Here is a 14397-nt window from a genome sequence, read left to right as displayed (position 1 = left end):
GGTGATTTGTTTGTAGCTGATCTGATCTCTTGAATTCTCCTCAGGATGAATGCTCTATTAGGATGACTGCTCTATTAGAGTATCTCGATCTCGCATTTGCTACACCAAGTTGGATTTTGTATTATAACACTGTGGCTTTAAGGTTAGTCACAGAAAATAGTCACAGAAAATAGCCACAGATCTCGCATTTGCTACACCGGTTAGTCTGGGTACTATTTTTACCCTGACAAGCTGCATCCCCATTTTAAACTTTGTTGCACATGTGTTTTTCAAACTTGTACATGAGGAATAACTAAATTGTGCGATGGTGCAACATGAAGCCTCCTTCAGCTACGTAACTGACAATAATTATTATGGTACGTACAGCTAGTGCCCTACTAGAGATGACAAATTTTAGCTGCAAAATGCCACCAAATTGAATCTCAGGATGTAAATTTCAAAAGATTTCCATGTCCCCCCAGACCCCCCTAGCTGTAGCATGCTTTGCATGGTGGTTGCTGCAGCTTGTACGTATACAATGGTGCCCAACCAATCCTTCTGGTCTAGCTACGCCACTGCACTTGAAAACTAGTTTTATTTTTAGTACAGATGTGTAATGATAATGTGCACCAAGCATTAATGATATAATAACCACACAAATTCCTATCAACCATGAATGCCACCTTTTCACAATAACATGTTATAAACACTGTTATAACTACAAACTAGTTCTTATTCCTCTTCTTCACATTGGAACAGCTTCCTGCTATGCCTGGACCCCCAAAGTTGCTCTATGATAGGTTACGCTGGTGCACTAACAGTCAGCAACTTGTAAAACCTTTTGATTCCAGCTGGTAACATTGTCCCCCCCTACATATAACGGGCTTACAATTACAATTACAAGCTACCAGCATGCATTACAAAATAATGCAACCTACCACAGCATACACTATCACTCGAGAAAACGAGGCATGAATGCATGTTCGCACAAGCAAAATGTGCTTTCACACAGGTCAGCTAAACTAACACTTAATTTTAGGCTAATTCACGCTAGTGTACTTCTTGGGTTATCAGACGGTCATTTGCTAACACTTCCTTAGTGATTTTTTCAGCACTACGTGCTGTTTCTTGCTCGTGTTCTTTGGAGCAAAACATGGCTGTTTACAATGGATACTTCAAGTATGCGTAATAATGCAATTATGATGCAATAGCCACATGTGGTTGAGTAGGCTGGTGTTTGAATGGTTTCAAAAACCAGCAAGCATCCTCAAGTGTATACATGGTTTGCTGCTGGTTAATATCATTTGTAAGTTACCCAGAAGGTATATGGTTACTTCCAGTCTGTAAGGGCAGAATACGCACGTTGAGTACCTGAGTTGGTAGGGCACTGGAATTGATTGGTTGGGCCTGTGCCCTACCAGTACCCTTCTTAGCTATGTCACTGTTCAAGTGGCTTCAAATCTTGTATGGAGATTCGCTGATAAATTCTCTAGAGGTCTATGTTTGGATTTTGTGCATGGCCTTATGGCTTTGTGAGTTATGGTGATGTAAACACAACGTTTTGGATGGTGGAACACACTTTTAGTGTTAATTTCTATTCTATGAAAGCTACCTATTAATACTACACATAGAGTTGTGAGTTAAAAGCTGAAGTATATTCAACATTATTTCCAGCATGCTAGTGTAGAAAATGAAAGACTAGTTTCGATTTAAGCGCTCCATATAAAGAATGTCATGTAGCTATAAAATGGTACAGGATAGCGGAATTCTGCTTGGATTGTGTTGAAGAGAAAGGGAAGCGCTTATAATGTAAATAGAATTTGGATTTTTACACATTGTCTGTGTGCAAGAAACAAAAGAAAATTGCATGTTGTATGGCTTCAAATAGCTGTGAGCACCTGTGCAATTTGCAGAAACAATTCATGACTTCTACAAAATTGTTGACTGTTCTTAGTAATCTCGTGCAATATCTCATGCAGTACTCAGGACATAAATATTATTAATTGTTTAACTGAGTGTGTCTTACAGCTGGTTGCTTAGATGGTTGCTGTGCTCTGGCACTGCAAGACCTAGAAGATGAAACAGTGGTGTATCTAGAAGAGTACAGGAGCCCAACTGATAATATTATATTTTGGTACAATAGCTATATACTGTAACCCAGACCAATTTTAATTGGCCAGACCAAATTTGTTGTTAAAACTGGTCTGGGGTGGACTGATGTTGTAGACTAAATTGGTCCAACCAACCAATTCCACAGACCAAAATTTTTTAGACTCAGTATAGGGTATCATTCTGGCTTCTTTGCAAAAGGTGTCAATTCATAGTCTAGCTAATCAATCAGTGGCTTGATTAATGCTTTTTCTTGATGACCATTTTAGACAATTTCCATGACAAAAATGATACTAATTGTGTTCAAATACTAACGCTTTTTGAGGGATCATCATCATCATCTTTGACTCCTTTTATCATTTCTTTGACAAATTTGAGATCATGTTCTTTGATGCCACATTTTTCCAAAAACCTTTTGACTTCAGGATTGCTTTCTATTAGATAATCAAACATATCCACTGAACCCTGTTCATGCTGTGAACATAATTGAACAAAATGGTGTTGAACACATATTCACTTACACATCACACAATAGCATTATACAGTACCATAAGTATAAATAAATATCATATGTTATTTAAAATTTAACCAGAAATCTGCCTCACAATACAATACCTTCAGTGCACCAGGACAATATTGGTTAGGTATATATATAATCTAGCCCAAATATGTCTTTAGCGCTTCTAATAGGACTTTAATTTTTTACAATTCATCAATCACATTGATATGCATCACTAAAGAAACGAAACTCGAACAAACCATTTTGCCACAAATTACACACAGAAGTATCTTCTTAACTGTTTATAGATGGTCTATCATGTTACGTATCATATGCGTATTCTCTACACAAGGCCTTATGGCTGCTCTTAATTTTCATTCACATAAAAATTGGATATACCCCCTTTCAACTTGAGAACATACACCATTCCTGGTAGCTTACAAGGCTTGTTATGTTGTTTTTTGGTCATTATACACCTGTTACAGCATGTAGGTTAGCCAGCCCCTACTAAACTGTTTCATCTGGTTTCAGTTACCAGCCACACCCCCTTCAAGTAAACCATGCACGACAAAAATAGAAAGTTAAGTTTAATACAGTATGTAAACAGCCTTACCATTGAAAGAAGGTTTATTTTCTGTAGCTTCAAAGAGCCTGTTTGCTGGCGTGGGTGTTGGACAAACATGCAGACACTCAGTTTTAATTTCAGGAAACCAGGTGTGTGCCTTCGACCAGTTGTGGGTATGTGCCTGGTTTAAAAAGTAACTAAACAAGGGAAATTTCTTACACCTGTACAAATTTTAGTGGACATTTAATCTTATGTCAACAACTATTATCCCTGCACATGCAGGCAATTAACCCCCTTTGTTTTTCTACTTCAGTCTTATTTCTGTGATCCCTAATTGAGTTTGATTTTCCTTGTACCAAACATACTAAATAGTTTGATTTACCTTCCACTTACAACCAGGCCTAGCTTTTGACAGAAATGGTCCATCAAACATGTGAGAGAATGGTCCATGACCCAGGTCATGACACAATCCTGCCATCTTAACACACAAAACATCTTCATGAGTGATATTAAGCTGTGACTGATTTCTCTGTAATGTTTCTACCAACTCTCCTGCCAAGTGGCACACCCTAAAATGGCACATAAATAAACCAAGCTATAAACTACATTTAATAGTTATACCATGGCCACAAGGGATTTGCCTGATATATATGCCCAAGCCCAAGGGCCGCTGGCCCGAGGGCGAGGGCATATATATCAGGCAAATCCCGAGTGGCCATGGTATAAGTAATATATACCACTCTGGCATGCTCACCTAATAGGTGAAGGAAGACAAACCTGCATTCATCACATTACTTTTATACAGAGGCTTGCAAAAATCAATTGCGGGTTTAAATTGTGGGCACAAAAAGAAATGATTGTGGGTTTCACTGGTTGTAGTGATATCATTTTAAACCAATTACCACTTTGTGGATGAGTAAAGTTACCTAAGGTGCTAAAATAAACACTTAGACATATAGGTTGTGAATGTTTGAGGTATCTTTTCATGCAGTTGAAATGTACTCTGTAGAAAAACAATCCCCACATTGCAAAAATGATTATTTAGCGATGCTTAGTAACTAAATTATGCAATGCTGACTCACTCAATTCTTTTTACTTCACAACAATGCCCCTAACTAAATCAACATGTTTAACTCAAACCCACAATGCAAACCTTTAAGCATCTCTATATAAACAATCAAAGGGAACTGATGCTTTGTAGCTGCCTCAGCATCAAAGGCAGTTGTGGTCAGGGCTATATCATGATATTGCCCTGACCACAGGGCGATATCTAGATATTGCCCTGTGGTCAGGGCAATATGTGATATATAATCCTGTGATTTCCTTTGATCTGAGGTGTCAAGTGGTATATACAGTATTAAAGCACTTACCCTAGAGAATGCTCAAATCGAGTGTGGGTAGCTCCAGGGTACACAAAATAGCATCCACCTGAAAATGTATATAACACAACCATGCATGCTTTCTCAATGTATCTTTACACTAAGTTTAAAGTAGGGATTCAAGTGATAAAAAGAGATGATGGTATTACAGCAGAGCTTTGTAAGAAATTCCTGCATTGGTACGTTTAACCATTATTTTGTTCATTGCCAAAGTAGCAATTTTCCCACCAAGCTATGCTGTAATACCATCATTCATGCATCTCTTGATTGAATTTTGATACTGGGTAGGCAGCAAGATGCTGGTACAGGGGCGGTGGAGCAGGCCAAATAGTGAGGGGGCCATACCAGCTTATAATACATAATTTAATTAACTATAGTACAAGTACAGATTGGATAGGTGGGTAGATTTTATAGAAGATCCCTTTGAAAAGTGTTTATCATATCAGATTTTAGTCGTTGATAAAGTTGCAGATTGTTCTGGAGTGGAAACTATACATGTGGAAGTTAGTTCTGGTTGGAGGAATCACAAAGTGTAGTGAATGGTATTGGTGTGTAAAATGGCTGGTGGTGGAACAAAACATAGGTATTTTTGGACCAGAGAATGTTGAAAGTCTGGCAAAGAAACATCATTTTGGCTAACGTTGGCCATCCTAAATGGTTCAACATGGCAGTTGTACTGCAAGTCTAACTGTAGTTAAACAAAACCCTTCTCTGCACTTTCTCCAATGTTTGAATGTCCATAATCAAGCATGGGTCTCAAACTAGGGATGAATATTCTGACATTGGAAATACCAGGCTTCTGTATGCCATAGATTTGATATCTCCAGAGCACTCATGAAGGTTGCACTTAATAAAAGTATTGTAGTAATTTAGATGCTTTGGTACATATGGTATTTATGGTCATTACTTTTTATATAACACTTAGATCCCTACTTCATTTCAAAATTAATGATTTTCAAATATACTAGTTTGTTTAGTTCTTGATATAGCATAGTAGCTATACACGTATGAGGGTAACTGCTGTGTTAGAGCATCTCTTTTACATCCAGGGAGCGTGGCCATTATTCCATATTCTCACTGTGCTAGCACCATAAATACACCTAGGCCAATCACAACAGAGTGCAGTCATTGTGATAAAGTAAATAGAATGTTAAGAGATGTGGTCTCTGTGATTGATCATTATATTAATCAATCAAGATTGTTGTCTCAAACCTACCATAAAATTACAAGCATAAATACTTCAAATAATTTTGTGGTGTCTAAATATGCTACTCAAGGAAAATGTTGGTACCGAAAATTAATGCCTTGATATTGTCTTGTTGCATGAAGAAGATAACAACTAGCCTGAATGTAGATAAAAGGAAGACAAGGTGCAGAAGGAACACACTTATCAGAACCTCATTAGGATCAGACAATTCATTTTTAAAAGATTGATTTGTTGTCACATCTACAGGGTAAATTTCTTCAAGGAATATTGTAGGAGTGCCTTTGCTTCAAGGAATAAGTCTAAAATCAATTACTAGAGAGGTTAACTGCTGTAGGAGTGCCTTTTGGTGGATTGAAAAGAGTTGTGTAAAGACCATGGAAATATGAAGTAAAACCAAACATGTATAATCAGGGGAGGATCTAGACTTTTAAAAAGGGGGTTCTACTTTGGAATTGAATTTCAGCCTAGCTGTAGGTTGAAAACAAAAAAAACTATATTTCCTTATTTATAACTAGATACATAGCTTGCCACACCACTCCTCAAAAGACTACTGTAACTGCTCTATTAGAGTATCTCAATTTGACTGCTCTATTGGAGTATCTCGAGTAAGAGAGGCTAACTCAAAAGGGGGGTTCCATGGAACCCTTTGAACCCCCCTGGATCCGCCCCTGATAATGATTGTGTGATTGAGTTTTGTGAAGAAAAGAACAATAGTTGTTATGCCTACCAAGCAAACCACTTTAAGGGATGAGCTGAAAATTTATATGTAAATGACTTCATTAGGTCTTTCAGTGGAACAAAAGAATCAGATCAAAAGTCACTAAATTAATATGCAAAAACCAACTATGTGTAATAAGTGTGTGATAGAGATGCATTCCTTTAAACCTGTAGAGAATGCAGCTACAAATGTTACCCCTTGAAGAAAGTTAGCATGTCACCCTGTAGAGAATTCAGCTACATTACCAGTCACTTTTTGAGAGTTCAGCTATGTAACAAGTTACCCTGTAGAAAGTAACACAAATCACCATGTATAGAGAGAGTTAACTTACATAAGAAATCACCTGTAGAGACTTCAGACTGTATGTAAACAAACTCCCATAACTTATTTATCCTTTTGTCTCCTGCATGCAACAAAACAAAGAGTTTTGAACTTATCTTGAGTAGGTAAGATATACAGCTTTTGGTTGTTAGTCTCTTTTTTCACTAAGAACAAAGCATTCAAAAAAATTCTAAAATAATTATATGCAAGTATTTAACCCATTGTAATCAATGCTTTAAGCTGTAAAATTTAAGCTTGCACGATTGTGTTGGGTTTTCGCAGATCTGGTCACAAATGTGCTGTTGTATGGCAAAAGCCATAAAGCAATATAATGTCTGGCAATGAAAATGTCAAGTCTGTAACATTGAGTTATGCTTGTCTGAGGCATCAGTCAGGTAGGTAGGAAGTTAACAAGTCTGTCAGTCAGTAGAAAATACAGTAAGGAAACTGCAAACAGAAAGGGGAAGTTCTATATATGGACCAATGAGAGGTAGTTTACATTATTTAAATTGCAAAAATTGAAAGTTTGTAGCAACTTACTGAAAGTGTTTTAAGTCCTTTAGGGTTTGGTTATATATACCTAGCCAAGGTGCCATGAAATTATTGTGAGGCTGGTTTCTGGTCAATATTTTTTGTGAGAAAGTGCAATTTTACATAAACAGTACTACCATATTTTATGATAACCTACCCAACTGCTTTATGTAACGTAGCCTCTGAAACTGTGGAGTATCAATGATCTTCACCAATAATGGATGAAACTGGATGTGTCCATGAATGGAGTCATTGAATACCTAAAACACAATATTTATGAACATCAATGGTGTTGTTAATAACTTATTTAATTTATAGCTGCATATGTAACTGGAAAGCTGTGGCTATATTGTTGAATCATGTCATGCAGACCTCACATTGCAAGAGCAGATTGAGGTGGGTGTTTGGGTACTGAAGCACTGTTCCTGTCCAGAATTTTGTACTATGTGCTAGCTAGAAAGGTAGTAGAAGCTACCAGTACAATTGTGATTTTTTAACAGTAGGCAGTGGAAAGCTGGAAACAGAAAGGGGAAGTTTTATATGTGGAGGTAGAAGGGAGAGAGTAGTCAATGAAAGGTAGTCAATATTATTTTTGGAGTAACAGGTGTTAAAATCAAAATAACAGAAGTCATCTATAGGGTTCCGGGAATTATGTGGCATTATTTTGAGCATAATGATGGATTTAGTGAATTGGGAATTATTCTGGAATTTTGAAGTGGTTTAAGAGCATAATAATATTATTGGCATAATATACAATACCACATAAGTTGAGATACTCTAATAGAACAGTCACCTACTCTAATAGAACAGTCACCTACTCTAATAGAACAGTAAGCAGAATAATCTTTACTCTATTGTAATTGTAGCAATAACTAAGCATCTTGCCAGCTAAAAGATAGCTTTCTTGTCTAATAGATCAGAACAAGACAATTACACTCCAAAATCTTTCTAAACATAAATTACAGAAGTGAAATATCGTTTTATAAAAAAATTTGGAATAGAATAAAATGAAAATTTGGAGCATAATTCCCTGAGGCCTGTCATCTACTTGGAATACTCAAAAGAATTTAATTAAAGCTTTGCTGTGCTGGACTGTATAAGGTTTGTAAACTAAAATTGAATGTCTTCTTATTGACTTCTGTACTGTTATCTCACCATTGTGCCAAACATTCTAAATCAAAATTCTATACATTATTAAAATTTTGTATATACATAGAAATGATAACTCTTTATTTATGCTATCAATACACTGACTCCTCATGGCAAAACATTACATGATAGAGATAAACAAACAGTAAGGGAAGATAGAAACAGCAAGGAAAAGGATTAAGAATCAATAAGATGGAGTTAAAATTGTTTATTACATGGGAATGTCAAATTGACTATCATAAATGTGAGATTCTAAAGGGAGCCATTTCCCTCTTGAAAACAAATCGAATATTTGAGAACAGTTGCAATATTGATAGCCACAGTTGCATATTTCTTTTTTTTTCATCAATAAAGCTAATACAGTCAAAAATCTCTAATGTAATCCTCCAAGGGACAGCAGAACTGCATTGGATTACAGAGGATGTCAGATCATCAAGGTACATACCTCCATAATCTGATGTCAGGTTACATAGTGAATCCACATGTATTTCTTACTTAATTATACTGTAGAAGTAAGCACTGATTACAATATTCCATTCATGTGTAAATGCACAACATGTATCACAAGTACCTACAATAGTACTGTGCACTCATGAAAAGTAATACAGAGAAACAATATGTGACAAATCTCAGCCTCATTTTTCTGGTACATGATCTCACATTTGCAATTTTTCATGTGTACCTCCTACTGTGATTATACTAGAGTGTGATTACCAGTGTTGGGAGTAACGCTTAATTTACGTAATATTATTACTTTTGTGGTAACTAAGTAATATAACAAAATACGCTATTAAAAAATAGGTAATATAACTCAAGTTACTTTACTTACAAATGCAACGCGTTACCTAAGTAATATAGTTACTGTAACGAATCTAATATTATTAGTACAAGTAACAAAGTTACTAATCTCGTTAGTAATCTGCTGAGTAACACCTAGCCACAACGAAGTAATGAAACCTACTGAATGAAGCTTATTCACCAGCTTCTTACTTATTCTGGTGCCGACGTGCGCTGTCTAATTGAATTTCTTTAGAAATGATTTGGTATTTGTATTTCACTAGACTCTTACTTTTTGCGAAAGGGCGGGCGGTGCCAGACTAGCTACTTCTAGCTTATAACCAAGATTTGCGCATTGTCCAACAATGCAATCATGTCACTTGATACGGTGGTGGTTTCACACGTGACAGCTTAAGGCTGTAGACACAAAGTAATCAGAGGAGGGTGGACAAGATATAAGTGCTACTGAAAATTATTACCGCTAATTGAATGTTTCAAATATCAAGACTAATTTCAAGTGATAAAACCTGTTTAGCAACAGCCACACTAATTTATCTTGTGCTTCTTGTGACAAATGAAAGAAAATGAGTACGAAGGTGTCTTATTTCCTGCTTGATTCTCCATGAGGATACGCTAGCGGCGTCCGCTTTCCTTTCTTTAATTCCATGGGAGCGAGCATAGGAGGCTTATTGTATATCATAATGCCTTCTTAACGATTGTTAGGCTCGAATACAAGCTTATAAGGTGTCTCTAGAATACAACGCATCGATTCCGATGACAAACTTACTGCACACGTGATCCTCTATAAATTCAAGAGCGGTTTGCCTGCCCAGAATAGTGGGGAAGAGTGGGGCAGACCGCCAAAAATATACTAAACATGAAGCACACTTTCGAATGGTGCTTAGTTAAACTTCGCTGAAGGCTTGGTTATACTTTTAATACAAATGTATGCGCTCACATGCACAAGCTTCAACACAATTTTACATCATCCAACAAACAAAGTAGCTTCTACTTTAACAGACTACCAAGAACCTACAACAGTCTACCAGTAATTGACTTAAATCAACCTTTTTCCACTATTAAATCACAGTTACTCAAGATCTTCTGGCAGTATTTTACAAACAATTTTGACTCTGACAATCCTCACAGTCTGCACTTTGTTTTCCCTTGTAGTACCTGCTCCAAGTCTCCTCGCCCACCAAACTTCAACAGTAATTAATTTTTTTTCTTGCTCTCTCTTAAATAAATACTTATATAAGTAAATTTATTATTAAATACACATGTAAGTTTTAAAATAATAGGATAATTCAACTGTATATCAAATGTAAATGTATGTAATAACTTTAGTCAGCTAACTTAATTTGATTGTAATTTTATACATTCAATTGTAAATGTAAGTTGTACGTATACCTTTTCTGGCTGTGGGCACCAGTTGCCCACAGACCTTAATGCAAGCCTTATTAAAAAGTAGTTTTTTTTTAAAAGTGTGTTTTATAGAGTACCTCACCCAATAACCTAAAATAGCAATGGACAACATTCTAGATGTTCCTGCCCATTTTTATGAAAATGAGCCGAAATCCATTAAAATTTACGACACGTCTATATCCCAAACGGAAGGAATTTAGTTCAACCAAAACTAGAATACGCATCTTCAGTTTGGGATCCCCATTTATCCAAAGACATTCAAGGTATTGAGAGAGTGCAGAGAGTTGCAGCTAGATTGGGAAAATAGTGTGACCAGTATGCTCTCAGAGTTGCAGTGGCCAGCACTAAACATTAGAAGACGTATTTCAAGGCTCACAATCCTGTACCAAGGACTTCATAATTTAATATCATTAGAAATACCAACCTACATCACAACCACCACCACCACCCATTTAACTAGATTCCAACATCCTTTTCACTTTAACATACCTACTGCTAGATCTAATCATTATCATAATAGTTACTTTTTAAAGACCTTTCGTGATTGGAACTTACTACCCATCCCTGCTATTGAAGCTAGTACTCTAAATTGTTTTACAAATCAATTATGTACTGTAAGTTACTGATTGTTAATAAGTAATTGTAACATATGTATTGTAACCTGCTGTTAGTTGTAACATATGCACTATAACTTGACTGTTTGTAATTAGTAACTGTATATGTGTACTGTAACTTACTGTTTATAATTAGTGATTGTAACGTACATACCATAATTTAATTAGTAATTGTCACAACATACGCACTATAGCTAACTTTTCTTTTATGTAACACATACATACTGTAACTTTTTGTTCACAACTAGTAATTGTAGCATACGTACACTTATTTATTGTAACATACACTGCACTATTGTTGATTTTACATCCTAGGCAAACCGGCTGTGCTGTCTGCCTAGTAATTAACAATAAATAATAAATAAATAAATTTGGTTGTTACCAAACCCATCATTTAAAACTAGACCATTGGTAGGCTCCATCCCCTGAGTTACACGTTAATCTAGAGAGGGTCGATATTTCATTGCCAACCGGCCCTATATATAGCGACAAAAACATGCACTAGTCATAGGTTGGTAATAGTCTCGTGTGGCCAGACCCTTTCCGCGCAGCCGCTTATCGATTGGAGATTGTAAGCTGCACGCTACAAGGGTCTGGAATAGTTCGTGATTTAAAAAAATACTGCTCTCACCAGTGGTTGGTGAGTGTTAATTGGCTCACGCGATCTTTTAATTGCCAAAATAGTGTAATTAAACTGAAGAAGACCTCTGGGGAAGACGACTACCAACCTGTGTGGATTTAAAATAAAAATAAAAGCGGGAATGGAGTTGGTTGCTTCGTTTCGTGCTCTATTCCTAACCGTGTGATTTGAGTCTACCACGCTGTCTTACAGCTTCTCCAGTCGTAGGACGACCAATTCAATAAGGCCAGTCACGCCGTTTCAGAGGGACGCTACGTCACTGTCACTGAAGACCATAACAACCTTAGACGTAAACGCTGTTATTATTATTTGGGGGAAAAGGGCAGACAGCAAAGCTGATTAAGCCCAAACAATTAGGCCCCTATTTGGTGATTATTAGTTTCTCATCCACCGCCCGCATCCTTCTTAAGCTACTGCATGGTAAGCCATTATTTACTCTGTGCATGCTCAGAAGAACACGTGATACCAAACAGTTATAATTTTTTGTTGATGAACACTACAATGCGCTATATATCGCCAGGAGAACTATTGTATCCTTAGCAAATTGCTGCAGTGCCAGTTGCAATCGTGTTCTATCGACTTCATCAAAGCAGACTTTCAGTTTACTGTCGAAAAACAGTTGGCGATCACGAAAAGTAGAATCAGCTGGTGAAGGAAATGTTTGCAATAAGAAAGAAAGACAATTTGGACAAGGTCTGTACATCAGTGTGTTAATATTATAAAATAATGGTATAATGGTAATACTCTCCCGCCCGCATCATAATAATTAGAAAGGCTGGATGAGAAACTAATAATCACCAAATAGGGGACTTACAAATGTGACTGGATTTTGGAAAAACGATCCAAATCGCACATTAGAAGTTTCGAGATAAACGGTTTTAAAGAACTGAAGCCAGCACAACTCTCCAAGGATAGCAAGCACACGTATGAAATTTACACAAAAGATGCATCAATCTGTTACCTTTCAGGCCACTTCCAGTACTTGTAGCTGCTTGTACAGTTTCCCGCCAAATAAGATAGAAAATCTGAGCAGTTGGACGAGCAAAGTAGTATCACGAGTGCTCACAAAGGGGTGGAGGGTGGAGGGTGGGGGGTGGAGGGTGGAGGGTGGGGGGTGGCGGGGAGGGCAAGAGATGGACCTCAAAATGGAGGCAGACTACGATTGGAGTCCAGACACGAGATTACAGGGCTGTGCTGGTTCCTTAGTGGCTGATATGTAGCAAAATCAACAGAGAACACGTCTGGCCAACATTATAAGGCTGTCCACCAGTAAACCACTGATTCTTGCCAAGCCAGGTCCTCCACAAGGCTTGAAACCGCCATTTGAGCACTCCACACCACCCAGAAAAGACGTCTGTCAAAACCAGCCTCGTGTAGTTTGAGTAGTGCTGAGGGTCAAAGCTTGTAGTACGATAGTGCAGCTATCCACTGGTGGTGTTAGTTTGATTTTGCCTGATGTGCGATTTGGATCGGTTCTGTAAAATCTGGTCACAAATTATAAGTGCTGTTCAATCAAGTTTGAAAATGTAGCTGGAGTGTTGTATCGTGGCATAACTCGATCTTCTAACGGTACCACCAAAGGTCAGAAAAACTGTTTCACTTGGACTATGTGTTCTTGTTGCATCCTTTCGTCAGGGAAATAGGCCATCATTGTCATGGCTACAACCCCTCGCGTCAAGAGGAAGCGTCCATCAATAAATTCACCTGGCGACAAATCAAAAACCTGTCCAATATGTTTAGACCCTATCATAGATGCCACTGAAGACACTGAGGGACAAGAAGCTATTTATTGTGAAAGTACGTAACGGCTGGATCCACAGACAATGTGCTGGTCTTTCACAGATCCTTTACAAAGCTTATCAAGATGGAGATGATCCATTTTACTGCTGACACTGTCGCATAGCTCTTCAGGAACAGCAACTACTAGAACTAAAGTCAACCATTGATATCCTTAAAAAGGAAGTAACTGATCTGAAAGCTGAAACATCTAAACCCAATGAAGTCACTCGTCTACAAAGCACTGCCAAACAACCACAACTGATCACACAACCAATTTCTAGTGTTCCCAAAGAACCTGATACCAGCAGCACTATTCAACAAGTTGCCACCACTATGAAGTCAAGCAAACTAGGAGGGGACAAGATGCAAGAGGACCGCAAGTTCAATGTTGTAATTTATGGCATAAAAAAATGCAGCAAAGTACCCCCCCCAGAAATGAAAGACTAAACCATGATCTAGACAAAGTAACATCCATTGTAACACAAGGTGAAAATAGTGTCAGCCCTCTTTCTATTTGAGATCTTTTAAGGCTTGGGAAATATCGTGACCAGTCAAAGAAGCCTCGCCCAATTCTAGTAAAACTAAACCATACTATTGATGTAACAACCCTGTTGATAAAGGCAAGATCACTCCCCAAAGAGACCAGAATAAAACCAGGTATGTCACATGAAGAGAGGCTAACAGAATCACTGTTACTCAAAGAAA

General features: G+C 37.4%; 1 protein-coding gene across 1 annotated transcript in view; it reads right to left on the bottom strand.

Annotated features, from left to right (window-relative positions):
• LOC136264636 (deoxynucleoside triphosphate triphosphohydrolase SAMHD1-like) overlaps positions 1-14397 on the bottom strand; it is a 116752-nt gene that overhangs the window by 90533 nt on the left and 11822 nt on the right. The window contains exons 2-5 of the mRNA XM_066059414.1: positions 7466-7568; positions 4523-4580; positions 3535-3721; positions 2404-2562 (exon numbers count right to left, since the gene is read on the bottom strand). Of these exons, the coding sequence (XP_065915486.1) occupies positions 2404-2562; positions 3535-3721; positions 4523-4580; positions 7466-7568 (507 nt within the window). The remainder of the gene's footprint in view (positions 1-2403; positions 2563-3534; positions 3722-4522; positions 4581-7465; positions 7569-14397) is intronic.

This window comes from Dysidea avara, chromosome 8, assembly GCF_963678975.1.
Source record: "Dysidea avara chromosome 8, odDysAvar1.4, whole genome shotgun sequence".
In the NCBI taxonomy this organism is placed as follows: domain Eukaryota; kingdom Metazoa; phylum Porifera; class Demospongiae; order Dictyoceratida; family Dysideidae; genus Dysidea; species Dysidea avara.
The sequence above is the reverse complement of the archived record's forward strand: the minus strand, read 5'-3'. Positions and strand labels throughout refer to the sequence as shown.